Source organism: Giraffa tippelskirchi, chromosome 4 (genome assembly GCF_054371585.1).
Source record: "Giraffa tippelskirchi isolate mGirTip1 chromosome 4, T2T-mGirTip1v1.2.pri, whole genome shotgun sequence".
Lineage (NCBI taxonomy): Eukaryota > Metazoa > Chordata > Mammalia > Artiodactyla > Giraffidae > Giraffa > Giraffa tippelskirchi.
In genome coordinates this window covers 81,140,375-81,154,522 of record NC_137278.1, presented here as the reverse complement: position 1 = coordinate 81,154,522, position 14,148 = coordinate 81,140,375, and the positions used below count along the sequence as shown (strand labels likewise).

Sequence of the window (14,148 nt, the reverse complement as noted above, 5' to 3'; positions counted from 1 at the left end):
ATGTGAGTTGGGCCATAAAGAAGGCTGAGTGCCGAGGAATTAATGCTTTCAAACTGTGGTGCTGGAGAAGACTCTTGAGAGAGTCCCTTGGACTACAAGGAGATCAAAACCAGTCAATCCTAAAGGAAATCAGTCCTGAATATTCATTGGAAGGACTGATGCTGAAACTGAAGCTCCAATACTTTGGCCACCTGATGGGAACAGCCAACTCATTGGAAAAGACTCACGCTGGGAAAGACTGATGGCAGGAGAAGGGGGGTGACGGAGGATGAGATGGTTGGATGGCATCACCCACTGACATCAAAAAAACTAAGAACAATGGTGAATTTCGTTCAAATTTCATCAAAATTTCTCTCCAACTTATCATTCAAAATTCAAACCCCCTCCACCATTCTGATAAAAGTGAACTTAATCCAGCTTTTAATCCAGCTCATAAACCCAGTCATTCAAATAGGAAAAGAGCAGCTCAAGGGGCGCCAATTTCACCCCTTTACAGAGTTTCATTATAGGAGGCTTTAAAGTTTCTCAAGTGCCTCCACAGATTATCTACTTAGTAATCAAAAAAAAAAAATCTAGCAGCTTGCTAGGGTAAATATTTCCTTCAAGAAGGAAAAAATGTTATTCCATTCTGAAGGCCATGGAAATTTACAGTACTCAAAATTCAAAATTAGTTAAATTAGTTAAAATGAGTTAAAATAAGTATGTTCTTATCACTACCCAAGACTCTTCTATGAATAACGACTACAGAAAGGGGGAAAAAAAGCTTTTTATGGGATCCATGATTAGTGTGGTTTCAAGTCAATCACTGTTTTAGGCATTCTTGTGCATACTGACATAAATTAGATTTTGCACCTTTACTGTTTGAAAAGCCAATGTTTTCTACTTGAAAACTGCCATGATTCATATTGAATCCTGAAACTGAAATAAACAACTTCAGAAGATTATTTGCCACATGATTAAATGATTCTCTAAAATGTAAGTTTATTAAAATAAAGGTAGCTGAGAAATATGAATGTTTATTTTTATCTGATAAAAACTGAACAAAGACTTTTCAAATCACCTATTTTAAAAATTACATGCTTAGTTCAAAGTCTCATCTTAAATAACCACACATTATAGTAGTAAGTACCACCAAACAGAATGTTTGATACTGAGTTAAGCACTTTAATCACATTTAATAACCCTAATGATGAACACATTATCAGCATTTTATAGATAAAGTTAAAAATTCACCCACACTAAACTGTCCACATTACAGGGGAAAAAAATTAAAAGAAACTTTCTGACTGTAAATATACACATATATTAATATAACAGAACAAGTAGTCCAACTGTCATATTCTTACCTATACATTACTATATCTTACACACAGCTCTGTAATTTATGAATCACTTGTACCCTCACCTCATTTGTTTCCCACAACAGCCCTTATGGGATTATTATCACTACTGCATGCGAGGGGTTTCAAACTCAGAGTTTAAATGAAGTCACTCAGCTTTTGATTCCTCATTCTTTTTCCACTACACTATCTTGATTCTCTGTGGTTAAAGAAACATTGCCCCCACAATCAGTATTATACAATAAAAAGGTAAAACCTGCTAGAGAACCTAGATTAGTATCTTTCACCAGTTACACACATTTCACCAAGTTATTAGTTACTATTTATTTTGATGCCAATCATAGAAATACAAGTTGTCCAAATAACTTTACTAAACTGGTACTATAGCAAGGGAATCCCCTAGATTCTACTTGTATTGGCCAGAAGACTAACCCCAACGTCTACTTTAATTCTTCTTTCTACAATATCCACCTTTTCCCTTCCTACTTTAAATAATTTCCCACTCCACTTATGTGATTTCCCTACCTTTACTTTTTAACTGCCCATCTTCTCATTAGTATGATTTCAGACTTCATTCAACAAAATTTTACCCAGTCATGACTATGATACGAGACAATCTGAATGAAAAGAGGCCCCTACCCTCCTCCAAGTCTGAGGAGGAGCAGTTAAGAGGACACCTCTGAGTCATTTCTGTGACTGTAGGCCAGTCTCAATCACTCCCTTCAGGGGCAATAACTTAATTCTTCCAGAAGAAGGTTCTAAGAATAAAATCAAAGCACAATGTTTAAAGTGCTTTATAAAGTAGCAAGTATTATCCTACTGACACTAATCCTCAGGCTGGTCTTTTTTTCTGGATATCCACTTTTAAAGCTATGGAGAAAGCCCTCAATAGGTCTTCTGTATTATGGGTGATAAAGGTAAAGGATAGCAAGAAACTTACATGAGTAATGAATTGGAGGATCAAGTTTGGTTATTCTATATTCACATCTATCTTCCTAAAGTTAAATAATGCCCAAAAGAGTAAAAATACAACCCCCAAATGGCTAGACAATCAGAATACCATCACACTTTTTTAAAAAAAATTTAAAAAGCTGCTTCCCTGCACCCACTCGAGAGAAAAACTCCTTCTGTAAAGCTATAAGTCACTATTATTAAAAGTCTAACTTCTATTCCCACCCTGTACATTTCTGGCCCTTTGACAGACTGCCAAACAGCTTTATTTACAATTGTGTGTCAAAAAGGTCTTCCAATTAAGCATAAACAACATAAACAATGCATAAATGCACTTTTAAAATGCATCTTACTACTAGGTCTCACAATTTTAAATATGTCTCGAACTCCAGCATCAAACTAGGTGACAGTCCTCCAGGTATACTCTTAGTAGCTGCTTAATAGCAGATAAATGGAAAAGGCACAATTTTGGAAACGGTCTAAAAATTTCAAGAAACTTACTTTCACTTGTGAGTATTCCAAAACCCTACCCCCTAAAGTTAAAACAGAGAGGCAAACTAAAAATGAATTTGAAAACTGGTGCATTCCACTTAAGGCCTGAATCTCATTTTAACTCCTGGTTTATTTGACCTATAATAAGGTCAGTTATTGCCTTATCAGTAAAGTTGCCTCTTTACTATAAGGCAGCTCCTTCTTCCCCAAATGAAAAATTTGAAGGATTTCAAAACACTTTACTAAATAGATTTAATCACATCCACAGATTCTTATCATCCTACAAAGTCAACAGAAGAGTTCCTAGGTCTTTTATAAAGGTCTTACAATCCTAAAAAGAATAAACACTAAAGAGACACAAAGCATCTTCCTAAGACTAAACTACAAGAGCAGCACCTGACTCATCCCAACTCTTCAACTTTATCCAGAAAGCAGGAGACAAGAGTTTCTACAGCCGAAGTCACCAGATGAGTACCTACTCATTTATAGCCTGTTTGCTCTTACTTTAAACACAAATCTCAGCCAATTTACTTAGTTTTTAATGTAGTAATGGGTGACTCAGAGAAAATTAGCAGGGAGAGGGACTATTTTGGGCAGTCATTTGATAGAAATGGCTTTCAAGTGAAGGACTAACTTCACAAACACACACAAAAGACAAAAACCTGTGAGTAGAAGACAGAGCATTTAATAAATGATGACCCCGATATATCAAGTCTTAAGACTAGCATCTCTTCTCAATATGTCATAGCCTAAAAACGATGTTCATAACTGAGTCATAAAGCAATGTTTCTCCTAATAAGGCAAGCACATAAAACACTTTGAAACTACATCTAAAACGGTATAAGTAAACAAACCCGCACACACATTCCCAGGTCCAAAAGAGCTAAATTAACCAATCCATCGGCATTCCAGAACAACTAATGAGAATTCCAACCAGAATAGACTTAAGGCATACCTCTCTTCTCTGGTGGCATTTTTTTCTGTGTAAACAGCTCTGTCAAGTGCTTTGGTTGGCAAGCAATCATAAAATAAACTTTATTTCCTGTTCCCTGTCCTTTAACAAAACTTAGTTTGTCCTCACCTCTGACATACGTTCAACACGTCCAAGGGCTAACGTGAATGATAAAATATATTTCACATAAACTTTTCTATTAAAGGGAGTTTTTCATCAAAATGTTTTACATTTTACTCACAAAACCTTTAGCAGACTGTAGAGAGAAATCTGAAAAACACAGTTCATACTTAATATACTTAATAAACTCTTATCTGTGTCATGGCCATACTTACCTATGCTCAAGCTTTCACTAATTATAAGCCTTGGAAAAACTTTATGCCTTTAAGTACCATCAAAATTCTCAATCAAGATTTCAGGCGTTCAATTCACACCACAGTGAAAGATCAAATGCTAAACTCCTAAAAATAGGGTGTTATGAGTAAGAGAGACACACAACACTCTGCTGCTAAAGCAAGTGCGTCTTCCAGGGGGCAGGGGCGCTCCTTTACCCGTACAGTAGGAGCTCACATTCAGCAAAACCGGGGAGCAAAGGATCAGATGACTTCACACCACCGACACTTTCAGCCCGATCGGGCCTCACTATAATCTCAGTACTAGTAAACAGCTCAAAAGCCCAGTTTTGACAATTAAATCGGAACTTGCATCCTAGCCATGCACTACCCGCAGGAATGGGTTCGGGAACTGCAGGGCCCCGGAACCCAAGCCCCGGGACACAGCCCTGGCCTGCGGACTGCGGTTCCCTCCTGGAAGGGTGTCTGGAGAGCCTCCCGACCTGGCAGCGAGGTGTCTGCTCCTTCCGCGCGCTGCGCGTCCTCCTCCACCACCGGGCCCATCACGACCTGGTTAACCCTTCCTCCCTCTCCGCGCGCGAGACACAGGGCAGCGAGTGCCGGCCGGGTGACAGGTCGCCCGGGCGCGTCCGGAGCTCCCGAGGACAGAGCCGCACCGCCGCCGACCTCCCCTCGCCCTGGGTCTGCAGCCCCTGCTCAAGGCCGCCCCCTCAGGTCGGGGCGGACACCGCGACAGCCACGCGGCAGCGGGTGGGCAAGGGGGCCGGGTCGGACGCACACGCGCGCGCCGCCCGTTCACCCGACAGCTGCGGGAGCCGCGGCCCCAGGGCCGCCCTTTTCAGGCCGCGCGCCGGCGGGGGCTAGGCCTGGCGGCCAGACGCGGCGGCGGGAGGAGAGCGGAGCCAGCCGCGGACGACGACCCCGCCGCCTGCGGCCGGTGCCCGCGAGCCCGAGCGGCCCGCGCCCTCTCTCTGCGCGGGCCTTGCGGCCTCCACCCTGCCGGCCTGTACCTAGGAGGGTCGTGGACGAGACGTGGTTAACCCCGGTGTTTGAGTCGCTGGTCCGCCGCCGGCGCCGCAGCCCTTGGTGCGGTTCTTGGCTTCGCGTTACCTCGTCCCCCTCCGCCATCTTGTACCGATTTAAAATTAACTCCCCACTGACGTCAAACGCCGCCGCCGCTTTATCAACCTCCCGGGAGCCGGCGGGGCGCCGGTAGGTCCTAGCGCCGCCCTCAATGTGCGCCTCCTCCTCCTCCTCCCCACGCCCTCCCTCGTCCCGCCCCTCGGCGCCCTCGCTCCGCCTCCTCCCTGCTAGCCTGCTTGCCTGCCCCTCGGTTTTCCCAGGCTTCCACTTTGGGGAGAAATTGGGCGGCGCCCCCACCGCAACCTTCTCGCACTCTCACCACCCTAAACTCAGGACCACACCCCCTGAGCGCTGTGTAATCGCAGGACTCTCCAGAGAACCAAGTCCCTCCTTCCCAATTCAGTAACCCAATTCTCTTTACGATTCTTCTCTATAATCGTTGAGTCGTGCACCGCAAATGTTTCATACTCCTTTCCTTCTCTTCTTTTTCATCCCCCACCTCCTCCCCCACTGCTAGTCTCCCCCTCCTTCCCTCGCTTTCCCTCCATTCCCGAGCTATTGCTGCTGGCCTGCTTTTCCTTTTGATCTTTCTTCGCACAAGTCTCTCGTACTGTTTCCCATCTGGAGACCATCCTCTGCTTTGTTTGTCATAGCTTCCCTCTACTTGAGACCCTCCTCCTATCTTCTTAACTGCATATCCTTGCCCTCCTGCTCCTAGCCTGTTATAGGGTCAAACTAGAAAACGCTCTAATCAGAAAATGAATTGTAGCAGGTCCTTTCCTAACTGATGCACCTTCTTGTGGGGATCCAGTGACATCCTAGAGAAAGTTCGGGTCACTTTTAAAAATAAATATCTGCCTGTGGAGGCTTCTGTGAAACATGGTTTCTATTCTTTTGGATCTTTGCCCTTATCACCAGCTTCATTAGAAATTCCTTCTCTATGGTAAAGGCATGTGTCCAGGTGTCCAAATCGCTGTCTTGTCCAGGTCTTTTCACAGCCTTTCATCTAGCATGACCTCTAGAAAAGCACTGGTGTCATCAAAGCTTGCAGAGTGCCATTCTAGACGGGGGTTTGTTGGACTCTTTATTCATCTGTTTTCTGTATCAATGGAAAGGGATTTGGAGTTCCTCCTGAACGTCGTAACTCTGCATCTTGGCTCAGTGACCCTGCGGCAACCCCCCAAGCCATGAGCCCTACTTGATGATGGATTTCCTAATTTCCTATGATGGATTTCCTACATTTCCTAATCTCCTATGAGACATCTATTTAATATTGCCCACAGTCTGCCTTATGCATCCTCTAAGGTGTGAGAGAAGATGCAAAGATGAGTTATTTTTGTCATCAAAGAATAAACTTCCAGTTACAACTAGCAGTAAACTTAGCACCAGCATGCCCCATCAGGGACCCCTGGAGGGTTAAGGCTGCACTACTAGTCAAGAGACCTCCCAACCAGTGTTGCTGTTGTTGTTCAGTTGCTCAGTCGTGTCCAGTTCATTGCGACCCTATGGACTGCAGCATGCCAGGTTTCCCTGTCCATCACCATCTCTCGGAACTTACTCAAACTCATGTGCATCGAGTTGGTGATGCCATCCAACCATCTCCTCCCCTGTCATCCCCTTCTCCTCCTGCCTTCAATCTTTCCCAGCATCAGGGTCTTTTCTGATGAGTCCACTCTTTGCATCAGGTAGCCAAAGTATTGGAGCTTCAGCTTCATCATCAGTCCTTCCAATGAATATTCAGGATTGATTTCCTTTAAGTTTGCCTGGTTTGATCTCCTTGCAGTCCAAGGGACTCTGCTGCTGCTGCTGCTGCTGCTGCTGCTGCTGCTGCTAAGTCACTTCAGTCCTGTCTGACTCTGTGCGACCCCATGGACAGCAGCCCACCAGGCTCCTCTGTCCACGGGATTCTCTAGGCAAGAATACTGAAGTGGGTTGCCATTTCCTTCTCCACCAAGGACCTCTCCAACACCACATTTCAAAAGCATCAATTCTTCTGCGCTCAGCCTTCTTTATGGTCCAACTCGCACATCCATATGTGACTACTGGAAAAACCATAGCTTTGACTATACGTGCCTTTGTTGGCAAAATAATGCCCCTAACCAGTGTACTTCCCAATATTAGACAGTTTATCTCGTGGGCCACTACAGTGTGCTGGACAGGTCCCAGTCTCCTGACTCCAAGGAGTGTAAAGAAGCCAAAAGCAAGTACAGTCAAGAGATTGAGCACTGTCCCATGGTCACCTCAAATCCATAAGTTTAAAAGGCCATCATTGGGCCTCCCCAGTGGTCCAATGGTTGGGAATTTGCCTTGCAATGCAGAGGACACTGGTTCAATCCCTGGTCTGGGAAGCTCCCACATGCAGTGGGGCAACTAAGCCCATTAGCCACAACCATTGAAGCTCCTGCACCAGGAGCCCATGCTCCACAAAAAGAAAAGCCACCACGGTGAGAAGCCCATTGCACCACAACTACAGTTGCCCCTGCTCGCCACAACTAAGAAAAGCCTGAGGGCAACAATGAAGACCCCAGTGTAGCTAAAAATAAATAAATAATTTTTTTTTAAAAAAGCCTTTCTCCATTTTCCCCATCAGTCATCCCTTTTCAATTTCTTTCTCTTTTTTTGGCTGTGCCAAGCAGCATGCAAGATCTTAATTTCCCGACCAGGGATCAAACATATGCCCTCTGCCCTGGTAACACAGACTGTTGACCACTAGACCACCAGGAAAGTTCCTGTCTTCCGTTTCTCACCACAGTGAAATCTCAGTGATGCTGCAGCCTTCTTCCTCCCTCTACACCCAGCAAGTCCGGGTGATGTCAACTCGGACTTCTAAACCTCCCTTCAGCTCATCTCCTCTCCATCCCCTCAGCCTCCCTCTTGATTCGGACCTCATCATCTTGCGCTGGACTTATTATAACAACCTCCCTGTTGTTCTCCCCCTGTGTAGATCCTCCACACAGACCGACTTGAGTTTTCTTAGATGCAAATCTATTTCATGTGATTTCTCTGCTCAGGATGAAGTCCAAACTCTTCAAAAGAGTTGACAAGTCTTTTCATGATCTGGGCCCTGCCTGTGCATCAAGCCTCATTTTTCACTACTCTGTCATTTCTTCCTTCATTCTTTCATTTAAACAAACGAATTTTGACACTGTTGTGTGTGCTGAACAGACTACTGACGAACAAGACAGACAAAATTGGTTTCCTTGGGGACTTCCCTAGACGTCCCATGGTTAAGAAGACTCCATGTTTCCAATAAAGGGGCTTCGGGTATGATCCCTGGTTGAGGAACTAAGATTCCACATGCCGAATGTGGCCAAAAAACAAAATTGGTTTCCTTGGGTTTGGTTTCTTTCCACACCCTACACAGGCCTCTTCCACCACAAAAAAGTGAGCATTCAGGAGCCCGAGAATCTGTCTTGTTCAGACTATATCTCCAGTACCTAAGCCAGTGCCTAGTAGGGCCTCAAAAAATAGCTGAGAATAATTTTCTTGACTCTAAGATAGCCAACATTTATGGAATGTTTCCTGCTCAAAGTACTTTACATATGTGAAGTCATTTAATCCTAACAATAATCTTAAGAGGTAAATGCTAATGTTACTTTCATCTTACAAAGGGAGAAACTGAGACACTAAGAGATTAAAAACTTGCCTAAGTGGCAGGACTGGCATTTGAAGGCAGGCGGTCTGGGTCCTCAGCTTATGCTCATATCCACTGTAATGGTGTTCAGCTTACAGACTGTAAATTTCTGGAGGGCAGAATCCATAGTTTATCCACAGCTAGGTACTTTGGGATTCTTCTCTCAGTTAGCATAAATTATTTTAAAAGCTATTTCTGCCAAATAAACAACTTTTAAATGTTTAAAATCCTGTTACTAAATGGGCAAAAACATCCACAGACAATTCACCAAAAAGAATAATCAAATTATGGACCTTAAACATATGAAAAAACGTTCAGCTTTACTCATAATTAGAGAAATGCAAATTGAAACAACACTGAGACACCATTTCTCACCCATGAGGTTGGCAAAAAATCAAAAGCTGACGATTACACTCTGTTGGCAAGGATGTGGGGGAACTCAGGCACTTTCCTACATTGCATCCTCACTGGGAATGCAAAATGGTATAACCCCTACGGAGAAGAACTTGGCAATATCCAACAAATTTCATTCGCATTTACACTTCGACATGGCAATCTCACTTCTGGGCATTACCCCTGAAGATACAGCTCCAATAATCCAAAAACAATTTTCAAGGTTATTCACTGTAGTGTTATTTGCAGTTGCAAAATATTGGAAGCCAAATATCTGAGCATAGATGATTGGTTAAATAAGCTATGATAATTCTTCATGATGAGCACTTCTTAACTGTAAAGAAGGAACAGGAAGATATCTATGAACTGATACAGAGTGATTTCCAAGAGACATTCTTAAGAGAAAAAGCCAAACTGCAAAAGAACCTATGTAGAGCCTACCTGTTGTGCCAAAGGAAAAAAGAAGAAAACATACATATATCTACTAACCTATCCAAAAAGAAACTTGGAGAGGTGAAAAAATAAAGTTAGTTGCCTCCAAGTAGTTGGGAGTAAGGGGGATAAAGTATAAGTAATACAGAATAGAGAATACCTTTTTATCTAGTGTTGACTTCTGTTACATGATCAAAAAGTAAAACCAACAAGAAAGGGAACAGGGTGCTAAAACTGAAAGCAAACCAAATAAATGATTGTTGTTGTTATTCAATCGCTAAGTCATGTTCAATGTTTTGCAACCCCATGGACTGCAGCGACCCAGGCTTCCCTATCCTTCGCTATCTCTAGGAGTTTGCTCAAATTCATGTCCACTGAGTCGGTGATGCTGTCTAGCCATTTCATCCTCTGCCTCCCTCGTCTCCTTTTGCCTTCAGTCTTTCCCAGCATCAAGGTCTTTTCCAATTAAGGTCTTTTCCAATTAGCCAGCTCTTTGCAGCAGGTGGCCAAAGTATTGAGCTTCAGCTTCAGCAGATGTGTATGTACATGAATATATTTCCTAGTTTTGTGCACAGAAAAGGCCTACAAGCACAGACACCCAAGTAGCAATGATCATGACCTAGTGCCCACTCTTGCTCTTAATGCTATTCCCTACTAAAAAGAAGTGGAGTCCTTAGAGAAATGACTGGTTCCAGAACTGGGGTAGTATGCATACAAGGTGAGCCATGAGCATCACCTTTGTGGCAGAAATGAAGGAAGTAGTCAAAAATATGATGGAGCTTGTCTCAGGGAGACTTGCCTTCTGAGTCTTTTAGGGAAGGAAAGCACAGGTTACTGTATATGAGATCTAACAGGAACCGATTGTAGGATCTTTTTAACCTTCATGGAAATGGTATAAGACAGAAGGAACTTCCCTTCCTGTAAGAGTCAGCGATTTGGCTACCCTGTTACCTTGATTTCGGGGAGGGACAGCATATGGATGGGGCAGGGCTAGAGTAGGGGAACAAGAAAACAAATGTAAAACAATGGCCACAATAGAAAAGTTGGATATTGTTGTGGCTAAAATGAGATAAATTGCTCTCTGAGAATTAAGAAGTTTGTGATAGAGGAAAATTGCATCTCTGTAGACCTTATCCTTTCAGTGATGTGTTTGCTAGAAATTTAACTGAAGGTACACAGCACGTTTGCAAATTGTTGCTCCTTCATGTGAAGATACGTGTTTTTTGTCCAACAATGGTTGGCAGAAGATGAATGAGTCATTTCCCTGAGGCTACGGGAGACTAAATCTGGGCACAGGCAGGACTGCTCCAGGGCCTAGTTTACAAAATGAAGAACAAGGATGGAAAATTGGTCCAGCAGCATGGGAGCACTAGGGAGCTTGACCCCATCAACTGGCATCTCTCGGTGGATTCTGCAGGTTCCTCTCACTGACCTCGGGAGCAGTGGCCACTGATTGATCTCAGAAGTTGCACAGCAAATGTGGCTAACAAACCAATTTGCCACATTGGCTTTGGTTTTCTTTGGAATTAACATTTTGAGGGAGGGGCCTAAGAGGAAATTTTTGCAGGCAAGGAGGGAAATCAAGATTCTTGCTAGAACAGTTGTGAATAGTAATAGAGACTCTGAGTTATTGATTGGCAGGGAAATATTATTTCTATCTAAACCTAAGCCAGGGTCATTGAATTATATCTTATAAAGGAAATCAAATGAAGAACATCAAGGGTTCCATGAGGCTACTTCTAGTAGGACCCTGGACATGCATACATGCCTCTCTGACACAGCCAGGCTGGTCTCATGCTGAGAATTGTGGGCATCATGAAAGGCGCTTGCTCTGCATGGAACACTGTGGGCAGACGGATTTCCACCCAGCTTGCTGCTTAATATTAGGCGTCCATTGTTTTCTGGAGCATGGGACAGCTGTCCCTCGTGAACGTGACAGGAAATAGTGACACTTCCAATCCATATTCATCCTCAGAGGTAATGATTTAAATCAGGATATGTGAGCCTCAGAGTCACTTAGTGAAAAGAACACCATCTCTGGAGTTCAAACTCCAGCTATACCGCTTGGTTTTATGATCTTCAGAAAGTTAATTAACTTCTTTGATCCTCAGTTTCCTCTGCTGTAAAGGTCTCTTCTTGTCATTTTTTCATGATGATTACAGACAATATAGATAAAATATTTAGCCCAGTGGCTGGCACACGGCAATAAATGATAGCCATCATGATTATTACTCCAATCAAGTCTAAGAAGAAATTGAAGAGCAAGAGCATATTAAAAACAATAACACCTATAACTATTTAATCTATAAAATATCTCTATGAGGCAAGGATTATTGACACCATCAGCCTTTTACAAAAGAAGAAACTAGAGCTTTAAAAGTTGGCCTAGGGACTTCTATGGTGGTACAGTGGATAAGAAGTGTATGTGTGTGTGTGTGTGTGTGTTAGTTACTCAGTTGTCACGTGCCTTGGAGCAACTCAGGCTGTGCACCACAACTAGTGAGCATGCACGCTGCAACTACTGAAGCCTGTGCACCCTAGAGCCTGTGCTCCCCAACAAGACAGGCCACCACAAAGAGAAACCTGCGAATCGCATCGAAGAGTAGCCCCAGTTCGCTGCAACTAGAGAAAAGCCCACAGAAAGCAACAAAGATTCAGTGCAGCCAAAAATAAATAAATAGATAGAATTCTAAAGAAAAAAATAAATTTAAAAGGTAGCATAAATTGTTCAAGGCCACATGATTAGTAAATTGAAAAGCTGAGATCTAAATGCAGCTCTGTCTTCCTCCAGAGTCTATGTTCTTAACCAGCAATCTCTGGATAACACACTGGCCTCAGGGTTAGACGCTGGAAATGCTATAATCATAAGAACCATTTATGTTGATCACTAAACAGCTTCTGGATATCCAGGAAACTTACAGATGGCTGGAGTGGAGGTAAGCACAACTCAAAGTCCAGAAAAAAGGCACCCAGGAACACCATGACAACAGAAGCATTACCTGAATGTTCAATGTCTATGGAATTTACAGAAGAATTCTATGGAATTCACAGATGCTATGGAATCTTGTGGTCACTAAAATTGTTTAGTGATAGGAGAAACAAAAATCCAAATTTGTGAACTGGACTTGATTGAGTACATTTGGAAAAGTAGGTAGTGACTTGGTTTTTTAATTAAGATAAGCATACAAAAGAACACTGGTGGGAACTCTTTAGGAACTATACTATAGTCAATAACACCTTTTCAAAAATAATGATGAAGGCGTGAATGTAGCCCCCAGGGTACAAAAAATAGGCTGGTATCTTAGAGCAAACACTGCCACATGCTTTCAATTCCTCTGAGAACAGGGCCCTGAATGATAACCACCCCAGAGAGCACATCCAGACGCAATTCACAGCACCCCTCCCCCATCACTCCCATCCTTAGGAATGCCTTCGAAGTCAGTGAGAAATCCATGCTTCACAGAAGGAGATGCACATCTTAGCCTCTTCTAAGATTAAGACAATATCCACTTGGGCATATTACAATCAACGTATTCAATATTTTCTTTGTAACTGGAGAGCAGTCAGATCTTCCTCATGGGAGCAAGTAGAAACAATGCAACCGAACACTAGTTCAGTTCAGTCGCTCAGTCGTGTCTGACTCTTTGCGACCCCATGAACCGCAGCACCTAACATACTAGAATTAGATCTTCAAGTCACAGGAGAGGATGCCCGGAAGCCTCTACTAAGACTTATAACAGCACAAAGAAAAAAATTGTTTTCTATTTCTTTAATTTTGTATCTATATGAGATGATGGATGTTCACTAAACTTATTGTGACAATCATTTCATGATGCCTGTAAGTCAAATCATTACGCTGTACACCCTAAACTTATACAGTGCTGTATGTCAATTATATCTCAATAAAACTGGAAGAAAAAAATAAAGTGCATTTCTTATACAAAGCAAAAGAAAAAAAGTAACATTTATCAGGTACTTACACGTGTCTGGTAATTCATGTTACCATAATAAGGTAATATATTTATATTACTTGTTTTTCAGTTAAGCTTCACAACTCCAAAGCAAAGGTACTACTACCTATTTCCATTTTACACAGGAAGCCCAAAGCCTAGACAAATTAAATAATTTGCCCAAGGTTTGTTATTGTTGTTCAGTGACTAAGTCTTGTCCAACTCTTTTGGACCCCATGGACTATGGCCTGCCAGGCTCCTCTGTCCATGGGATTCTCCGGGCAAGAATACTGGAGTGGGTTGCCATTCCCTTCTCTGGGGGATCTTCCCAACCCAGGGGTCAAACCCGTATCTCCTGCATTGGCAGGCAGATTCTTTACCGCTGAGCGACCAGGGAAGCCCTGCCAAAGGTTGCTGCTGCTGCTGCTAAGTCGCTTCAATCATGTCCGACTCTGTGTGACCCCATAGACGGCAGCCCACCAGGCTCCTCCATCCCTGGGATTCTCCAGGCAAGAACACTGGAGTGGGTTGCCATTTCCTTCTCCAATGCATGAAAGTGAAAAGTGAA

At 43.0% G+C, this 14,148-nt stretch overlaps 1 protein-coding gene across 26 annotated transcripts in view; it reads right to left on the bottom strand.

Moving 5' to 3' along the window:
- The window catches only part of ATL2 (atlastin GTPase 2), an 82,864-nt gene extending 70,257 nt beyond the window's left edge, over positions 1–12,607 (bottom strand). For 12 of the 26 annotated variants that reach the window (XM_081596164.1, XM_081596155.1, XM_081596165.1 and 9 more), the window contains exon 1: positions 5,099–5,246. In XM_081596164.1, coding sequence (XP_081452290.1) covers positions 5,099–5,216 — 118 coding nt within the window. In that variant the 5' untranslated portion in view covers positions 5,217–5,246. Of the gene's footprint in view, positions 1–4,070; positions 4,257–4,570; positions 5,247–8,817; positions 8,915–12,549 lie in introns of those variants that run through there. The other 14 variants (XM_081596168.1, XM_081596180.1, XM_081596172.1 and 11 more) reach the window with 5 other exon arrangements.
- Positions 12,608–14,148: the final 1,541 nt, after the last annotated feature.